The following is a 21,079-nucleotide window of genomic DNA, read 5'->3' on the forward strand; positions in this document are numbered from 1 at the left end:
CGAGTTTGTCAAACTGATTTCAGCCATAGCATCAGTGTCTATTTATAATTTAGGAGGCGGGACACTGTAGATTCTAAAGAGCATTTGATTGGACAGAAAATCTGATGATAAGTGCAAAGTGATGTCATCAAAATCACTGATCCATATTGGTGGAAGTTAGAAACTAAGTTTTGAATACTTATATCTTCTAAATGCGAATTTTGTCATTGTTTTGGAGCACACTGGCTTATAGTAGTAACAGTAAGGCTAACATATTCATTCTAAAAACTTCAAATGTCCTAATTGAATTAAGGCCTAATCCTGGTTTAATCTAAACTCTGTCTGTGAAACTGGGCCATCAAGTTTATAAAACAATAATTTCATCTTTCATCTTCAGGTATGAAAAAGTAATGCAAACATAACGTTTTACTTCATTACTACAGAATCAAGTTCTCTTTCGTGCTTGAAAAAACAATAAGAGAATTATGCCAAAATGCCATTTTGTCGAATATTCTAAAAAATAAAGTCTTAAATTAGTTAAATAAGGTCTTAAATTAACTTAAAGAGTAGTGAGAAAATGAGATGCGCCTGACAGAGTGTCAGATCCTTTTAATGTGCGGCAGCGGCAGATCTTAAAGTGACAACAGCCTAATAAAACAGTTGCTGTGATATGTCATTAAAGTTCATCAAAGAACAAAGGTAACAGAGAAAATGTTAGCTTTAATAAGGATTAATCTATATTTAATTTATAATTTATGCAGTTAAGACTGTAAAGTGTTTGATAACTTCATTCAATTTCTGTATATTGATTAAGGCCACAGGTATTATAATGGGTTTGTGTGAAGATTGTTTTAAGTTCACTTAAAAGTAATTTTTGAAAGGAACACTCCACTATTTTTGAAAATAGGCTCATTTTCCAACTCTCCTACAGCTAAACACTTGAGTGTTACCGTTTCGAATCCATTCAGCCGATCTCCGGATCTGGCGGTAGCACTTTTAGCATAGCTTAGTTACATCGCGTACTAACGGACCGATGGAAAATGAAAAGTTGCGATTTTCTAGGCCGATATAGCTAAGAACTATACTCTAATTTTTGCGTAATATTCAAGGAACTTTTCTGCCGTACCATCTGTCAGTCTTAGTACACAATGTAACCACAGAAGAGTCAAGTTTTAAATAAGAAAAATATTGAAAGTCTTTGGTCATTTTTGAGCGAGATGCTAACGGTCTAATCAGATGCAATGAACTATGCTAAGCTATGCTAAAAGTGTTACCGCCAGCCCCGGGGATCGGCTAAATGGATTCAAAAATGGTAAAACTCAACTGTTTAACTCTAGGGGAGTTGGAAAATGTTGGGAAACTATTTTCAAATATAGTGGAGTGTTCCTTTAAAGCCTAATAAATGTTGAAATTGTTAGCTTCCAATTATACGGTAATGTTGAATGTCATTTCATACAGACACCAGTAGCAGTATTAGTTTCAGTGATACTGGCATTCATTCATAAAAAGATGCCATTACAACAAAAATTTAAAATTTACTGGAAGTTATTTCTACATTAATTTGGAGAGTGAAATTGTTACAATAATAAACATTAAAAACTCAAATGATTAATCGTGAAAAAGCATCATAGGACACCTTTAAACACCACTTGGCTGAAAAAAATGTTTTTAACCAAACTGGTATAGTAATAGGAGTAAAAGCATTCTTGTCATCATGAGATTATGGCACAAACTACATTAAAAATCTTAAAAAATGAAACCAACTCAAGTTATTGGACTCAGCTACCGACTATTTATTTGACAGACTACTCAGGAAAATATATTTAGCATTTCAAATGAAATGCCAACTCTAAAGAAAAACAAAACACAAGTCGGGAATGACAGGTTATTCAAACAGTGTTGTGTATTACATGCTGAGTACATGGCCATTCAAAGATGCCCGAGGAGAGTCCGATACAACGACGTGTAACAATTCAACATGTTTTCTTTCAATCTTACACCAAAAAATAGGTATACCAAAAACATTCCTGGAAAATCAGCAGGCAAAGTTGATCAAAATGCTTTATACAGATAACAAAAAGAATACAAAATGATCTTTGTCCAAAAATGTACAGGAAAAAAAAAATCTAAATAAAATCATTCTTTGTACAAATACCACATAACAACACCGATATTTGAATTACATTATATATAGACTGTATATATTTACTTTGTGATGTAAAACATGACAAAGAAGGCAGAAATCTGGACATGAATTGAGCAGTGTTGACATTATGAGGGAAAGCTACAGCACTCTCTTATACAAAATGTACAAAACAGCTGCTTCTAGGTACAACTAGTTACAACATAATACTGTCTTTTTTCTTTCTTTCTTTCTTTTTTCTTTAAAGTATGCCACAGTACAAAAAAAAACTTTTTGTGCCTAGAAGTGTTGAGGTGAAGCGAAAGTGACTCTGTGCTGCCCCCTTAGTCATGTGACTTCAGTCATGGACGCCGAATGGTTCTGAAAGACAGACACAATTGGATTAAGAGTCGTGCTGTGCCGTTGCAGATGGTAATAAGCACTTAAATGCTTATTACCCATCAGGCGCATTTAACGGAAACACCAGAGAGCCGCAGAGCAGAACGTGTAATTTCTCAACGCCAATTCCTGTTTCGATTATTGTACTTGTCCAGAACGTGACAGAACAGCTGATTTTCCTTGTTTCCCATACACAATGACTGGCATAGCCAGCTCTAAAGTGCACTAGGGTGTTAAGCAGGAGTCCAAAGCAAAGGAGGATTACTCTGACCCACATCTGTTTCTCAGGCGCCCCAGGTATTTCGCTGACTGGCTGTCAATAGAGTCGTCTGACAAGATTTTCCCTGCTGTAAACAGCGTCAGAATGAAGCAGCATTGGATCTCCCTGCTGTGTAATGTGACAAAATGCATATCTTTGGAGAATAAATGGCAAACAAGCAAAATCTTTTTACTCAGGGGCCAAATGATGGAACTACTAGTCGGGTTTACAAAATGCAAGGCAAATTCCAGCCAAATACAGATTGAAACTTAGGTTGGGAAAACTGTAAATACACATTTCATGATTACAAATTTTAATTTACAAGATTACACAATTAATTTATCACAAATTGTTGTTTAATATCCTGACGCTTTCAGATCCCTCTTCATTTAAATTTAGTCTTGGAACCAGGGTTATTATAGTCAACATAAACTAAAACCAAGTTATGTATAATATGATGTAAAATATAAATTAAACTGTAATAAACATGTAACAGAGAAATAAATAAATCGAAAAGTTGAACTATGTTTAATACACATTGACCAAAAATGTCAGTCTGCATTATATATTGTATGCAATATATATATATTATATATATATTATATATATATATATATATATATATATATATATATATATATATATAATATATATATATTATATATATATTATATATATATATATATATATATATATATATATATATATATATATATATATATATATATATATATATATATATATATATATATATATATATATATATATATATATATATATATATATATATATATATATATATATATATATATATATATATATATATATATATATATATATATATATATATAAATAAAGATTATATTTACCCATGGCTGTTTTACAAATAAAAGATTTTCAATAAAATGTTACTAAAATTGTGTTATTTAACATCCCCTGTAGTTAAAAATAGTTTAGATAAAACCAGATTAAAAATGGGGGAATTTAAACCTAAAACCATCAGCAAAATAAAGGCATATAATGCCTAGTATATAATGCCTTTATTTCCGCACTGTGTGTTTGAGCAACGTGTAGGCGTACTGTAAACGGTCACACAATGTACGTTCAAATGAAGATGTTTTAGCCTACAATTATTTTAAAAAACAATTCTTTGATCTGTGATGTAATTAATTTTTAAAAAAAATTATGATTACCCCAAGTTTATTGGTGTTGTTCCCTTATTCAAATTATAAATGATATAACCAAACAAATGAATAATTAATTAGGTGAAACTGCGCTTGAATTTGTCATTGCCTCATACATTCTATGCAGTGCTATGAATTATTATTGCTCATTATGGTCCCTTTAGGGTATTTTAGTCATTTAAATAACATGGGTTATCTTAATATGTGATTAATGACATTTTATTATAATATTACACCACCTAAATATGTATTTCTTTCTTTTTTAAGTTGCATTGTAGGCTGGTTTAGCCTGTATTCACTGTTAAGAAAAGTGATTAGTGTAGCTTGCTTAAAATAGCCTTGCACATAAAACAACAGGACAAAAACATAAAATATAATAATTTCATGAGTCTAGACATCACTTTGTGAAGATAGTGGCATAATACATTGACATACTAAGTTTATTTGCCATATCAAAACAGCGTGGGTAAATTTTACCTGCTGGCGGTTTTAGGTATACAATGACCCCTGGCGTTTCTAGTGTTAAAAAATAATTCTAATAATATATAATAAATAACATATAATATATTAAAACAAACAAAAAGCAGACAAAACACAATAATACATTGCTGTGGATTGAAAGCCAATGATAATAAATATAGAAAGTTACTAGTATGGCACAATGATGTAATTAAGTCACAAGTCATTTTGGCTTTTCTCAGCAACTATTGATATACACAATGAGTGAAAATAACTAAAATAACCACATTGTGCATGAAATGTAAATTACTCTATATAAAATGATTGTCCATATAACTGTAACATCACAATCGTGCTGTTGTACTGAATATCAGCATGGTCTCATACTGACGGTGCTGATATTCAGTGCAACAACACTCTTGCTTGTGTGATATTCCTTTAATAATAATAATTTGTAACATTTATATAGCACTTTTCTGGGTACTCAAAGCGCTTTACATATAGAAGGGGGAATCTCCTCAACCACCACCAATGTGCAGCATCCAGCTGGATGATGCGACGGCAGCCATATTGTGCCAGAACGCCCACCACACACCAGCTGATTGGTGGAGAGGAGACAAAGTGATGAATGCAATCAGTATATATGGGGATTATTAGGAGGCCATGATGGGCAGAGGCAAATGGGCAAATTTGGCCAGGGGTTACACCCCTACTCTTTTTCGAAGGACATCCTGGGATTTTTCCGACCGAGTCAGGACCTCGGTCGAAAGGACGAGAAATGACTTATTAATGCAAGTTACTATAAAATGTGTAAAATACCAAGAGATGATTGTGAGAAGCATGATAGATAGATGATTTACTGAAGGCCACAGAAGATGAAAATACCTGTGCGCTGAGAGTCTCCAGAGGGCTTTCCACACGGGGGAACGTCATCAAGGGAAGACCGCGGTAATCCTCCTGCTTCTGTTTGGTAGGAGTGGAGAGGGTCCCTTTAAAGTTGTTCACTACACAGATTCCCTACAATGAGAAAGGAACTTTTGAAGATTGGGATGGTTATCATATCTACTAAAGCCAAGTCACAAAAAAAAAAAAAAACCTTTCTTTTTATAATATAAATTTGTACAAAATTGATCATCCAAAAACATTTACACACAAAAAAGACTGTTATTTATAAAGTGGAACCTATGGCTTTGAAAACTTTAGTCAGAAAATATGGCGAACAGAAACTCTAATGTGGCGTTCACACCGGACGTGATTCACGCGAAGGTGGACGCGTGTACATTTTGAGTTTACTCGCGCGAATCGCGCGTGAAATTCGCACGAATCGCGCGTGACATTCACTGCACAACAGATGCGAATTCGCGTCATGGGCGGGGCTTCCGCCAGCAGCTCGTCTCGCTGAGAAATGGCTGACATGGGCTGTGTTTACATGTCTTTTCTTTTGTTCATATCTACTGTTAATGTGTGACAAAACGTAGTTTTAAGACTTTTTCAGTCGATAATGTAGTTGTTTAAAGCTCAAATCTGTGGTTTATTTACATAAACAGTGCCTATTTGAACATTTTATCTGCCGTTGTCGGAGCTGTGAGCTCCAGCGGACAGCGCGCTCAGCGCACGTGAAAGCCGGCGAGGGCAACCTTTCCTCGGCCAGTCCTTCTGCCGTCTACCGCTGGCTCTGATGTCTCTGTGGTGTGTCTCGAGCTATAATTCGTCTTGTAACGGCCGATCTTTGGTCTCATGGATCTATAATTTGTTCCCTGGCAAATCGTTTAGGCTGAGGGCAAAGATAAGTTTCATTACTTTATATTTTTAGGCTATAACTGTACGTTGCAGTTGTAACGTTAGCCTACTAGCACTGACTTTGAATGTTTGACTGCATTGTTTGCTTTATTTCATGTATAGCTTGTTATACATTACTTATACTTTTCTATTATTGATCATACATAAACTTGCATTTAACAAAAAGAGACTGGGTTGTGTTTCATGTCATTTAATGTTATCACAGTGATAATCATATTGTCTGAACCAGATATTAATATACAGATTTTCTCCTCATTGTTGTCACTACTAGAGCAAGCTCCTGATTGGTTACCACGGCGCGAAATATCCGCCAAAGTTCAGATTTTTCAACTTGAGCGTTTCACGCGATTCGCTTTAAACAACTACATTATCGACTGAAAAAGTCTTAAAACTACGTTTTGTCACACATTAACAGTAGATATTAACAAAAAAAGACATGTAAACACAGCCCATGTCAGCCATTTCTCAACGAGACGAGCTGCTGGCGGAAGCCCCGCCCATGACGCGAATTCGCATCTGTTGTGCAGTGAATTTCACGCGCGATTCGCGCGAGTAAACTCAAAATGTACACGCGTCCACCTTCGCGTGATTAGCGCGAATTATTCGCGCGAATCGCGTCCGGTGTGAACGCCACATAAGGGCCCTATTTTAACGATCTGAGCGCATGGTCTGAAGCGGGTGCACTTAGGGCGTGTCCGAATCCACTTTTGCTAGTTTAACGATGGTAAAAGTGGTTGGCGTGTCTGGCACATGATCCAAAAGCGTTGTACCTAGTATCTTAATGAGCCTTGGGTGTGTTTTGGGCATAATGTGCAATAAACCAATCAGAGTCTCATCTCCCATTCCCTTTAAAAGCCAGTTGTGCTTGCACCATGGCGGATTCGCTATTTACAAGGCAGAATTTAAACATGAGAAAATATCTATTTTTTTTTATTATTTGAGTAAAACAATGACAGCAAACTGTGAAACTTACCAGAAAAAGAGCTACGGAGCTTCCTAATATGAAGCCAGCAATAACATCAGAGCAGTGATTGCGGTATTCTGATACCCGGTTCAGGCCGGTAAGGAAAGCAGCGCACAGGATTCCCAGACAAAGTACAGGCTTGGCCAAACGACTGCTTTTCGTCTTGATGGTGCTCGTGATGTACATCTGAAACAGGCAAACACGCACACACACACACACACACACACACCCACACACACACAGGAACTGATTAATTCACTGGATTTATTGTGCAGCAGGTGACTGTGAGGAAATCAAGCTTAAATAAATACACAGTGCTTGCTCCACCTCAGGGAAATTATTGCCAATTATGGAGAATGGAATCCGAGTAAATAACCTCTTATACCCATGAAAGAGAGATAAAGAAAAAAGAAAAGAAAAACACAAACTCTGGCAATTCAACATCACTAACCTGACAATGAAACACATTAAAGGCCTATTCGAAATCAGTGAGAAAAACCTGCTTTCACTCGCTCATTTTGACAAAATGTGTAGTTAATTGCCTTTACATGGCAGTGTACAGTAGTTGATATAATAGTAAATATACACCAATCAGGCATTACATTATATTCCTAATATTGTGTTGGTCCCTCTTTTGCTGTCAAAACAGCCCTGACCCATCGAGGCATGGACTCCACTAGACCCCTGAAGGTGTGCTGTGGTATACCAAGATGTTAGCAGTAGATCCTTTAAGTCATAGCACATCCTGGTGCTATGTCTTCCCCAGGTAAGTGACGTACCCGGCCATCCACGTGATGTAAAAGAAAACGTGATTCATCAGACCAGGCCACCTTCTTCCATTGCTCTGTGGTCCAGTTCTGATGCTCACGTGCCCGGCACTTTCGGCTGTGGACAGGGGTCAGCATGGGCACTCTGACTTTTCTGCGGCTATGCAGCCCCATATGCAACAAACTGCAATGCATTGTGTATTCTGACACCATTCTATCAGAACCAGCATTAACTTCTTGAGCAATTTGAGCTACAGTAGCTCGTCTGTTTGATCGGACCACACGGGCCAGCCTTCGCACCCCACATGCATCAATGAGCCTCGGGTGCCCATGACCCGGTCGCCGGTTCACCACTGTTCCTTCCTTGAACAACTTTTGATAGATACTGACCGCTGCAGACCGGGAACACCCCAGAAGAGCTGCAGTTTTGGAGATGTGCTGACCAAGTCTTCTAGCCATCACAATTTGGCCCTTGTCAAACTAGCTAAAATCCTTACGCTTGCCCATTTTTCCTGCTTCTAATGCATCAACTTTGAGGACAACATGTTCACTTGCTGCCTAATATATCCCACCCACTAACAGGTGCCGTGATGAAGAGATAACCAGTGTTATTCACTTCACCTCATAATGTTATGCCTGATCGGTGTATTTGTAAATGATTTCTGTTTCCAGTACATTAGTTATGTTTTATGTTTGCACTTTGATGTTTTATATTTGTATTACCTTTGCATTTTATTTACTAAATGTTTATTTGAGAAATCCTGTTAGATACGTGAAAAACATCAAGCACCATATACTGCATTTGTATATTTCTTGTATTATTTTTTACTTAATAATTTGTTAATAACTTAACGTAATTTGTTCCATTGCTCTTTTTTTTTTCCTAACCTTACATCATTGAGAACTATTTGGAGGATCCAAGCCATTGCTTAATTTATTTTGTAAATATTTATAAAAATTTAATAGCATAGTATTAATAGGATATTCGTTTTTTGGTATCTAAATTAATATTGATAATTTCTCTAGTATTGGTATCAACTTTGCATAAGAATAAAACAGTCACACTTTATATTAGGTGTCTTTAACTACTATACAGTAGCATGCATTTGTTCCATGATGTATTGTCAACTGATTCTTTATTAGGAAAGTGGATTGTGCAACATATGTAAGCATGAAGTATACACTCTATTTTAAACATAGGACACATGTTTATCTTCCTTCTAAGGAAGTCTCTTCCTAGTGAGATCCTCTGTTAGTAGTATATAACATCCAAATTGAGTGTACTGCCTCAGATGGGAGAGAGAGACGTGAGACCGAGACGGGATACAGAGACAGGAGATGGCAGAGACCGAGACAACGATGACGACAATGAGATAGAGGAAGAGGGACAGGGGGAGGATGGAGAAGGGAGAGGGAAGAGAAACGGAGGAAGCTGGCATGAGACAATAACTTTTCAATGTCTCAACTATGTCTGACATATAAAAATAATAAATAAGAAATCTCTTGGCAAATGACTGGTATCCGGTCCTGTGATTCAATCATAACGGGGGCAAAGCTGAATTTTCAGATCAACATATTGAAAAACACTTTTACTGCTTTTGAGGCGGGATACAGGTAAAGTCAGGACAGGTTTTGTAGTATGGGTAGGTTTAAGGGTGGGTTAAGTATCAACAGGGTAATTATATTACAGAAATGTACTACTGCTGTGATTACATTAAGATATTTTTAAATACAAGTACAATGTAAAATAATGTATGTACACAAGAAGTGAAATGTATCAAATGATTAATTTAAATGTTATTATAAATTGGGACCCAATAGATTCTTTAGATCTTCGTCTTTACATTTAAAATGCAGAGTAGCTTACTTTGTTTTCCCTGTATAAAACCTGCAGGGTGAACAAAACACAAAAATAACAATTAACCATATTTCAAGTTTCCAGTGACAAGCATTTCAAGACTAATCGCTTGCCTCTTTATTGCACTGTACATGGTTGTGGAAAGCTAATTTCTTTTTGTACATGAAGTACGGACCAGTTGAAGTCAATTCAAATAAATCTAAGCAAACACACTCTATTAAGGATGCACACTAGTGTCTTACAGTAACGTAGACGGCAGAGTAGACACTGAGGGAAGCATCTTTGGATGGGAAAGACCTCCTGGCTCTCTCCACGACCATCTGGTTCCCAGTGCAGATGTTTCCATTGGCGATGAACTGGTGGCTAAAGTGACAATCCATCCCAGTGTAATTTGGCTTGCAGACGCTCAGGAAGTATGGCGCCAGATTGCCAGTCACGATCTGGCCCGCATTGACAAAGATGTCGGTGGCGAACAGGCCAAACGCGAAAACACCTGCGGTAAAAAAAGAAAAGACAAAAAAAGTGGCAAAAATATATTCACCTTGTTACTCCCAACCAAAGCCCAGATAATATAAGCAAATCAGACAAGGGTTTGGAGGATGCCCATGAATACCAATGCAGTCTTGATGGAACAATGTTATTTTTTATCTTCATCCAGAAGTAATTACGAAAGCCCACTAGAGCAAAAGCTACATTTGCATACACCATTTGGCACAAACAACTCTACTCTACTAAACTTAATATCTTATGCATGTAATTATGATGTCCTTTAGTTATGCATATTCTCTCAGTCTGACTTTTTCCAGCTGATTTTGTGATCTTGCAAGGAATAAAATGTCAACCAACATGTTGTCATGTCTGTTTAGATTTTTGGTTCATGTTTTCAATTCATGTTTATCATGTCATGTCTTGTACTTTTGTATTTCCTGGTTCACGTCATGTGATTCCCTGTTACCCTCATGTGATCCTGTTTAGGGTTGGGTATCGTTTGAATTTTATCGCTTCCGATTCTTACCGATTGCTAATTTCGATTCCAATAAGGTAAAAAAAAAGTGGATAATGATATAGTGAATCGTGTATGACGATTCATATAATATAGTGGATAGTGAATGATATCTAAGTTTTAAGTCTTATTGCAAAACATTTCATTGTAGCTAAATACCATGCACAAAAATCAACAGGCTAAAGAACACTTACACAAGGAACTTTTGCCTATGGTTTGAAAATACCATAGCAAAAACAACTAGCTTAACTAATATAGATTTCAAGCATTATTAAATACAAGTAACCACTCAGTAATTGAAAAAGAACAAATAAACAAATTAGCATTCGCACAAATACAACTGAACATTGTTTTTGAACTGTTTACGGGGATATTTTGAAATTTTTGTGTGCATTTGTCCGGTCAAGACAAAAAGACTCGGAAGAGAACTCAGAATTCAGTATCACGCACTATTCAGTATGAGAGGCAGCTTTCTGCGCGTAGAACATTTTGGATGTGTGCGCAGCACAGAAAATCACATTAAAAGCACGCGTTTTGGATTTGTGTGCAGTGCAGAAAACAGCATGCAGGTCTTCTTGTGCTTGGATGGTTTAAAGTCATATTAAAATGCACACAAAGGAATCATTAAAGGCACAATATGTAAGATTTTTGGATTCAAATATCCAAAAACCACTAGAACTGTGTTATATATTTTGTTGGCTTGTGCACTTACATTATCCCAGATGCTTCCAAAAATGTTTAAATCCAGAAAAATAAGCCTTTTTTACTAGGACAAGGACCATGTCCGTGCGTTGCCTATCAATGACATCATACCTGCGTTACCCTCGAGTTACGGTTTTATTTTGTAGAAACCATAGAAACACCAGAGACTCTTTAATATATTATATGTTTTATTAGACGAGGGAACAACTGTTTGGATACATATATAGACAGAAAACGAATCATTGTTATATAGCTCAACACGTTTGGTCTTATTGTTTGAATCTCGTTTTCTTGATTTACCACGAGTACCATGTTTTACCATGCCTAATATCGCTCTAGCTTACTTGCAGTGTGCTACAAGTGTCTAGCCACTAGGGTTGGGTACCGTTCACATTTTAACCGGTATCGGTACCTGAAATTCGGTACCGGTACCCAACAGTTCATTTTTTCAGTACTTTTGGGATGTTTACATAAATAACGGTAAAGAACCTGCAAGTCATTTATAAAAGTGTTATTGACATTATGCTAGAGCTGCCCTGGTCGCTATCCCATTGTCTGTGATGTTTGATTACTGTAATATTTACTAGTAAATAGTAGGCTACTAGGTACTTAATTTAATTAATAAAAACAACCATATTATTATTTTTTCTTTTTAATTTAATTTCTATTAAAAGATTTCCCAGAAATTATCTGTTATGTATTTTCTGGTAATCAAATGAAGACATAAGACATTCATTTAATTGACCTTTTTTGTCAAGCAAAGTGCTGCACAACTGAGATTTATATGGTTAAAATTAAAACATGTATTTTTTAATTTTTATTAAAATATTTATAAAAACAACAAGTGACTTTCTACTCTGAGCCGTTCATGTGAGCTTTCGCACTAAACATGGAGAATGCAGCTTTCAATGTTGCGGCTATAGCTTCAGATAGAAAAAGAAAGAAAATAAAAAGACAAGTCTGCAAACGATTTGGAGCAAAGTGGAGAACAGCGCAGACATTCCTTTCACAACTAGAGAGTGTATTTGTGTGTGTCAGTGTATGTGCATGCTGCAGGGTTGCAGTCACTGGGCTATAATAATATTCATAGATCTAGTCTATGTGATGTGGTTGAGTATGATTTGGAAATTTAGTGGACACTAGTCGAACATTTTTTTAATTATCAGATGGTCAGGAGGTGCTTGTAACGTACTAGCCTGCGAGCAGTACGCCAGGCTGTGGCTGTGGTCACTGTGAAATTCACTGTGTATCTTGGAGGGAACTCGATTGGTGCCTCTGAAAGTTAAGGGTTCCTATAGCTTGAGCTACTGAAAACAAGACAACCACTGGAGAAAGAAAGACAAAAGAGAGCTGGGATTCTCTCCAGCCCCAAATTGCTCAATATTGTGTTCAGTATTGTGAAAAGGCTGCAATACAATGGTCCATATCACTGCAATCCCAAGCCTCAGAAGACACCATTACCAGAGTCTCCACTACATTATGCATCACATCCATTAAATCAAGTGCTCCCCATTCTTTTAATTTCATTTTACATCAAGCACTTGGAAATGTGCTCTAAAATAAAATATGAATGCATAAAAGAAATACTGTGAGTGGGAAGTTTTCATGGAAAGTTTTGTTGATTGTGTCTATCATTATGTCTGTAGAAAACATTTAAAATTGATTGTGTTTTGGAGGTAGTGTTGTGTGTTCTGTCTGTTCCTAATCAATAAAACAGCCACAGCTCAGCAGTTATACTTTAAAACTTTTACTTTAAAATCTCCAGGTAAACATACCACCAAACAAAGTCAAAGATTTATTGGATATGGGTCACACTTTTACTTCTGAGAGCTCACTATAGTATTACTAATGGTGTTTGCTTAGGTATTTTTATTTTTATTAATGAGCCAAGTTGATTAATCAGCCATTAAGAAATCATCTGCATTGGCCAAAATGTCAAATACATATCCTATGACAGCTATAATTTAATGCACCAATAAACTCACAGCCAGTCGCATTTGTACTCAGCAATGCATCGGAAATGTATATGAACGCGCTGTTGCATCTTTAATACATTTTGAGACTTATTTTGTGGTGGTTTTATAAGCAGTTTGATTGGTTATAGGGTTGTAAAGACTGGTTACACTCACAGTGTGGATGAATCATGTTGGTGTCGAAGACTCAGGACCTACTGAAAAGAACTTATGTGATGCAGAAACTTACAAAAACATATTTTGCTTCCTTAATGCATCTCTCACTTTCTGTATGCAGTCTCACTGTTTGAGGCATCTGTTAGAGGAAATCAATGCATGCTCTCATGAATAATTAAGCGAGGCGTCTTCTCATAGAATAAGGACATGCAGTCTCATGAATAATTATGAGACACCATTGAGTCTAGTGTTGTCACCATACTGGAATTTCCAAGTTCGATACGATACCTTAAAAAATACAGATATTCGGCACCATTTTCAATACCACCGGCCAAATATACACCATTCAAATATTTATATTATTATTTTGTAATGTTGTTGCCATAGCTTACACAGCACAGGGAGGCTTAATTTTACACTCTGACTAAATTTACAACAAATTTTAACTCGTAAAAAAAGTCAGTAATAAAATAAGAATTAAAACAAACTGCAAATGATAGCACAAATAAATACAATAAAATAAAGAGACAATAAATGGCTTTAAGTTTTTCAGGTGGATCTAACAGTAGTTTTCAGGTAAGAAATACTACAAAAATGTAAGTAATCATTGTAAAAATGAAATACAGATTAATGCTTACAATTAAAAAGTTACAAAAGTTATTCAGTCAAGAGCAGCAAATTATTTTCTCTGCCTTTTGTTCTTTGATTAACATGACAGACAACAGCAGGCATATTGTGCTGCTGTCACTTTAAAGGCCGAAGTATACTTCACTTTTAACGTGTACGCGAGGGTCAGCGAATTTCGTCATCAGAAGAGTACAAACGTACTGAATGCGGAATTTTGTAAACAATTTTTGCACATGCGCATTTACATTTTCAGACATCCCAAGTCTCCCGGAAGCTCCGGGAGTCTCCCGCATATTGATAGCGGCTCCCTGATGTCCGCTAATTAGTTAAATTCTCCCGCAATCTAGAGCGAGCAAGAGCTCGCATGCGAGACCAGGTCTTCGGGATACCTCCCTGAAATGACTTTTTTCAGGTTGGGATGTCTGCATTTTTGCCATCATTTACATGGGTTGTAACTTGTGGCGAGATATTGCTCAAAACTGCATGTGTCGAACGGCTTAGTACGCATACAAGGCAAAATAAGTTTACTTTGCAAGGCTGTGCGTTCGACTGTGTATACGTTTGAGTAGGCGTAAAAAAACTAAGTATCGGCTTAAGAGTTTATGCATGGATCCAATACACTGTTGCACAAAATGCGTTATCTTTCTGAATTATTCCAAAACTGACTGTGTTTATCTGAATACTCGCCAAGACGGGAATTTTGACATTGAAATATCAAAATTGTTGACAACACTAGTCGAGTCATCAACTATGTATATCCTGTGACATTGACACAAAGACAAATTTAAACCCGGGAGACGAAAATAGCACAAAAAAGCTTAAAATTAACTAGTTTTCTCATACTGTTAAAACTAACGGATGGTAACATCTTCTATGATTTTTAACACGCATAACTGTTAAAATCTCAGAAAAATTTAGTTTAGGGTTATGATTTTTAATCATAAGTATATTTACCCAGAGTGTTCTCAACATATATTTTAAATGATATTTGTTAAACTGCATATTTTTACTAAATACTCTCAACGCTACAGTATATTACCAATAACTTTTTCAAATAGATTTTTTTTTCAAATGTTAAGAATAAAAGGAGTAATTATAGCCATTCAATAATATATTTGAATAATGCTTAACATTCAATAAGCAAACTGCAGACTAATGTTTTTTGTTTATCATTAACATGTTTATCATTTTTAATAAATGATCAATATACCTTTTTTTTATTACAAGAAATTTACAGCAATTGTCCCCTAAAACCATAATAAAAAAAAAAACATTTAATTTAGTTTTGCCTTTATTTATGAGAAATCCGTGTCATTGCATTAGTAAAAATTCCAAGTATGCATTATCTCACCATGGTGCCATCAATTGTGCCCACTGAAAAATCCATATTGGTACCAAACAATACTGAGCTGAAATGTTCAGCTCTAATGGAAACAGAAGACTCACCAATGAACCGAATGATTCTGCGGATGAGAGGGTTTAGGTAGCAGCACTCTCCAGTCACAATGGTTTTCTCCTGGGCTATTAGGGCTTCTCTAGTGGACTTCATGATATACATGGAGATCTCCCCAACAAATATCTACAGACAGAAAAAAACAAAAAGATTTAAGCAGTTAATGCGAGATTCATGTCTATTTTCACTGTTAGCCTTTTGCTCATCACTTGCATTTGGAGGAACTATATTCTTAAAGGGTTAGCTCATCCAAAAAGGAAAATTCTGTCATTAATTACTCACCCTCATGTTGTTCCAAACCCGTAAAACCTTTGTTCTTCGGAACACAAATTAAGATATTTTTAATGAAATCTGAGAGCTCTCTGACCTCTCCATAGACAGCAATTTAATTACCACTTTCAAGGCCCAGAAAGGTAGTAAAAACATCATTAAAGTAGCCCATGTGACTACAGTGGGACAATCTAAATTTTATGAAGTGTCGAGAACACAACGCTTGTTTGTGATGGCACACAATGTAGTTCTCACGTGAACGGCATCGGCCAATGGTAAGCCAGCGTTCTGGGGTAGCTCTGACGTAATTCGGAAGCGATGGACTGTATTTACTACATCGACAGTGTAGGAGACTGACACAGACGTGAAGAAATTGTTGAATAAAGTCGTTATCTTTGATAATTTTTTGGCAACAAGAAGTATTCTCAACGTTTCATATAATTAAGGTTGATCCACTGTAGTCACATGGAATATTTTAACGATGTTTTTACTACCTTTCTGGGCCTTGAAGGTGGTCATTAAATTGTTGTCTATGGAGGGGTCAGAGAGCTCTCCCATTTCATTAAAAATATATTAATTTGTGTTCCGAAGATGAACGAAGGTCTGACATGATGGTGAGTAATTAATAACAGAATTTTCATTTGTCGATGAACTACCCCTTTAAGTCCTTTACGTTATTCAAGGTGCCTTACACCAAAAAAAAGTAACACTTTGGTGTCAATGGACACTTTTCCACGGGCCAAATGGTTCCAAGAACGGTAAGTAATGGTTCTAGTTTTATATCCACTTGAGCTTGATTAAGCAAGGCACGATTACAAACAACCGTTCTCGGCCCAGAATTCTCATCACGGTTGGCTAACCATGCTGAAGCCCGCTGGTAGAGTTCGTATGACGCAATGAATCTGTGTCCTTACACTTCTGAGAGCTCACTGAAGTATTACTAGTGGTGTTTGCTTAGGTTTTTTTGTATTATTATTCTGTAGTAGTATTAATAGGCCAAGTTGATTATTCAGCCATTGAGAAATAAATCGGCATTGGCCAAAGTGTCAAAATAAACCCACATGTTTTTCAGTGGATAAGCACATACACTAAATGAAAACCACCCCAAAAATGACCGTGCTGGTTGAATGGGTGTAGTGATATCTCCACTCAGGATTAGTCACTTGTCTGTTGCCTGGCTACCAGTTTCTCTGTAGCTGGCCAAGCTCGCTATTTCAGCAAAGCAAACACAAGTTTAAAACAGAAAAATATCTGATCATCCTCCATAACGCAGTTACTATTTACATCTCATACCATCTGTAAACTCATGCGGTAACAAGGCAATGACTGACGCCTTTGTATTACATTCCAAAAAGCTCCGTTATCAGTCCCACAGTGGAAAACAAAACTATATCCACACCGGCTGGGATGAATCGGCACGGAATGGAGTGATTAGCCCGACGGTGAAAAGCAGCTATTGACGTCAATGTTTAAAAATGCCAATCTAAAGGTTTAGTCATCATTTTTGCTACTGTACAATTAAAGGGGTCATGAACTGAAAAATGTAGTCATTGTACTTTAAAAACATATTGTAAGTTTCAGAACTCAAAACTTCCCCAGTCCAAAAACAGCTTTTATTGAAACCAAGCTCTGAAGACGACTAGTTTCAGATTTTGTCAAATTAGGGCATAAAGACCACCGCTGCGGAATCAGATCAACTTCTGAATCATCGCATCTTTGGCCCCGCCCACTGGTGTGTTAGTGAGATGACGAGGGGAGAAGAGCAACCAGTGGATCACTGGACTAAAAAATAAAAATGTCTATCCCCAAAATAATGCTATAGATCTAAATATAATGCTGAAACACTTTTCACAGTTATCGACAGCTGTAATAGTAAAAATTAGGGCTGGGTATTGACACAAATTTCACAATTCAATTCGATTTCGATTCACAAGCTTTCGATTCGATTCGATTTTCGATTCGTTTCGAGTCAATTCAATATCGATTATTTTGGTAATGTATCAGGCACAATACATGGAACATTTTCTCAAGTAAAACAAATTTCTGAACTAATGTTGTAAACTATGGGAGTCAGTTGATACTACATTAGCCTACTAATATTGAAGGTAAAAATTAACTGATTTGAATACAAACACTTAAATGACACTAAATTATGTTTGTTTTTTATAATAATAAAGTTATAATATTAACTTAAAAATTACATAATCATAATTCTACTCCAATTCGTTTTTTGAAATATAAACATTTAAATGGTGGCTGTCATAAAAACTTGCCAGATTTATTCGTACACACATGCATTAAATATTGAAGAACATTAAAAATGACAATGAATATCCTATGTAAGTTAATGTGGTGCATATAATTAGCAAAATGCTCCTCTAGAGTTAATTTTTCTAGCTGACTAACGAGTTTATGGACACTGGATATGGTTTTTCTAAAGTAAATGTGATGTTACATGACATTGTTTACAAGCCGTTTTACTTGCATCTTTCTGCAGTTGAAACCATAGACTGTAAAAAAAATATGGACGTAGTGTCCGTGACGTCACCCAAAGGATTCTGATGAGCAGTTTTGAAGCTCAAAGTATGGACGAGATGGCCGTTGAAACACTGATTGAGCTATTCTATGTGACATGATACGATTTCAGTAAGTTGTCCTGTATCTTTTAACACACTTTCAGAAGCTCATTCATGTTTATTTTGCGCTGTTGCTGGTATTAAGGCGGAAGAGAAGATCCGTTCATGTGCGCTCCGCGCTGTTCTCTTGAGCTGAGCTGCGGCAGAGCGATCTCGCGCCACAGCGCCAAAACGGTATTTATGTTTTTGAATTTCGTTAAAAAAATAGACGCAATTTGAAATCTGAGACTTTGTTTCACATCAATAGTAATAAAGCACAAAAGATTATTGCGATTTATTGGATGGGAGGCACGCTACAATGTTTATTTCATTCATTACCTGAAAACAGGATGATTAATCGATTCTTTGGATTTAAGAATCAATAGTTTTATAAAAGTGAGAATCGATTAAAATCGAGAAATCAATATTTTTTACCCAGCCCTAGTAAAAATGTAGTAAAAGTTTTTGAGAGAGTTCCACATGTAATACTTATTTCATATGCAAAGACGTTAGCCAATCACAGCAGTGGGCGTTTTCACTGAAGTCTCAGCACCCCTTCAAACAGTGTTCAAATCAGAGGGCTAAAATCAGGGCCTTTCATTTATAAATTATGATTTTTTTTATGTAAAAAATCATACTAACATTATAAGTGCACCTCAGGAAACATAAAAATATGCAGCTCATGATCCCTTTAAGACATCTGTATGTAAATGACATTACGATAGGCTAACTTCATCAGATGTGAAAAGAGGAGTGGTTCACACGGTTACATTGGGACGGGTCGCTGAACTGCCACACAGGCATCGATGTATATATAAAGGCAGTCATACGTTAATGAGCTCCTGGTTGTGGTTTCATAACCATGATGACTTCTTGGAATAAGAGTCTTCAAAGAATTTCTATATAAGAGTCTCCATCTCCATTTTACGAGCAAAATCTGATTTTAAAAGTCCTTTGTGCCGTGAAATTGAGTGAACCTCTAATGATCAGTTCACTTTGCCCCTTTATTATTTTTAACAAGCCAACTGTGACTAAACATGGTGTTTCGCACTAATGGTAATAATAATGACAATGTACAAACCAAATTCATACTGTGTCACCTGGCACAGATTTCATTTGGTGAAAAGAAGCAATATTAATAGCGTAAACAATTATTATAAACACATTTAAGCAATATTTGGTAACACTTTATTTACAGTGTCCTTGTTACACGTTAATACTAACCCTAAACCAAACCCTAGTTTGTAGTTAATTAGTATTACTCGTTACTTAAATGTACGATTACAGTGTAACACGGACACCGTAAAATAAAGTGTAAGCCAATATTTCACCCAAAAATTAAAACCGTCATTGTTTATTCACCCTCATGTTGTTCCAAACCCGTATGCTGTTATTTTATTCGTGGCACACAAAAAGAGCATTTAAAAAAAAAAAAAAAAAAAAAAAACTTTTTTCCCATACTTCCAGCTACAACATAAATCAAAACCAAAGCCCTTTTCATTAAGATTCATATGTACTAATTTTAAATCTAAACACAAATGTGAGTGAGACAATTGACATGAAGCTTAAACTCACCATGAAATTATAAATACTGGAATATTGGAGTATTTATTATAATTGATTACTTTTTTTTTAATCATATGCCTCTTAATCTTTAATGAAAATAACTTCCCCTTCCCTTCTCTTCTCTCATAATGAGGGCGGAGCAACCGGTCAGTCCATGAGATCGACCAATAGCAAACCACAACCATCCAAACAATTCCCCATAGACCAAATGAAGCCCCGCCCTACATTTGTTCTATCATGTATCATCAGCAAAATGCTCCTCTAGAGTTAATTTTTCTAGCTGACTAACGAGTTTATGGACACTGGATATGGTTTTTCTAAAGTAAATGTGATGTTACATGACATTGTTTACAAGCCGTTTTACTTACATCTTTCTGCAGTTGAAACCATAGACTGTAAAAAAAATATGGACGTAGTGTCCGTGACGTCACCCAAAGGATTCTGATGAGCAGTTTTGAAGCTCAAAGTATGGACGAGATGGCCGTTGAAACACTGATTGAGCTATTCTATGTGACATGATACGATTTCAGTAAGTTGTCCTGTATCTTTTAACACACTTTCAGAAGCTCATTCATGTTTATTTTGCGCTGTTGCTGGTATTAAGGCGGAAGAGAAGATCCGTTCATGTGCGCTCCGCGCTGTTCTCTTGAGCTGAGCTGCGGCAGAGCGATCTCGCGCCACAGCGCCAAAACGGTATTTATGTTTTTGAATTTCGTTAAAAAAATAGACGCAATTTGAAATCTGAGACTTTGTTTCACATCAATAGTAATAAAGCACAAAAGATTATTGCGATTTATTGGATGGGAGGCACGCTACAATGTTTATTTCATTCATTACCTGAAAACAGGATGATTAATCGATTCTTTGGATTTAAGAATCAATAGTTTTATAAAAGTGAGAATCGATTAAAATCGAGAAATCAA

At 36.1% G+C, this 21,079-nt stretch overlaps 1 protein-coding gene across 1 annotated transcript in view; it reads right to left on the bottom strand.

Annotated features, from left to right (window-relative positions):
- Positions 1 to 1,753: 1,753 nt before the first annotated feature.
- plppr1 (phospholipid phosphatase related 1) overlaps positions 1,754 to 21,079 on the bottom strand; it is a 94,717-nt gene continuing 75,391 nt past the window's right edge. The window contains exons 4-8 of the mRNA XM_079804486.1: positions 15,699 to 15,831; positions 10,034 to 10,284; positions 7,176 to 7,352; positions 5,288 to 5,419; positions 1,754 to 2,482 (exon numbers count right to left, since the gene is read on the bottom strand). Coding sequence (XP_079660612.1) covers positions 2,450 to 2,482; positions 5,288 to 5,419; positions 7,176 to 7,352; positions 10,034 to 10,284; positions 15,699 to 15,831 — 726 coding nt within the window. The 3' untranslated portion in view covers positions 1,754 to 2,449. The remainder of the gene's footprint in view (positions 2,483 to 5,287; positions 5,420 to 7,175; positions 7,353 to 10,033; positions 10,285 to 15,698; positions 15,832 to 21,079) is intronic.

The sequence above is a fragment of the Gobio gobio genome, assembly GCF_949357685.1.
Source record: "Gobio gobio genome assembly, chromosome: 22".
NCBI lineage: Eukaryota > Metazoa > Chordata > Actinopteri > Cypriniformes > Gobionidae > Gobio > Gobio gobio.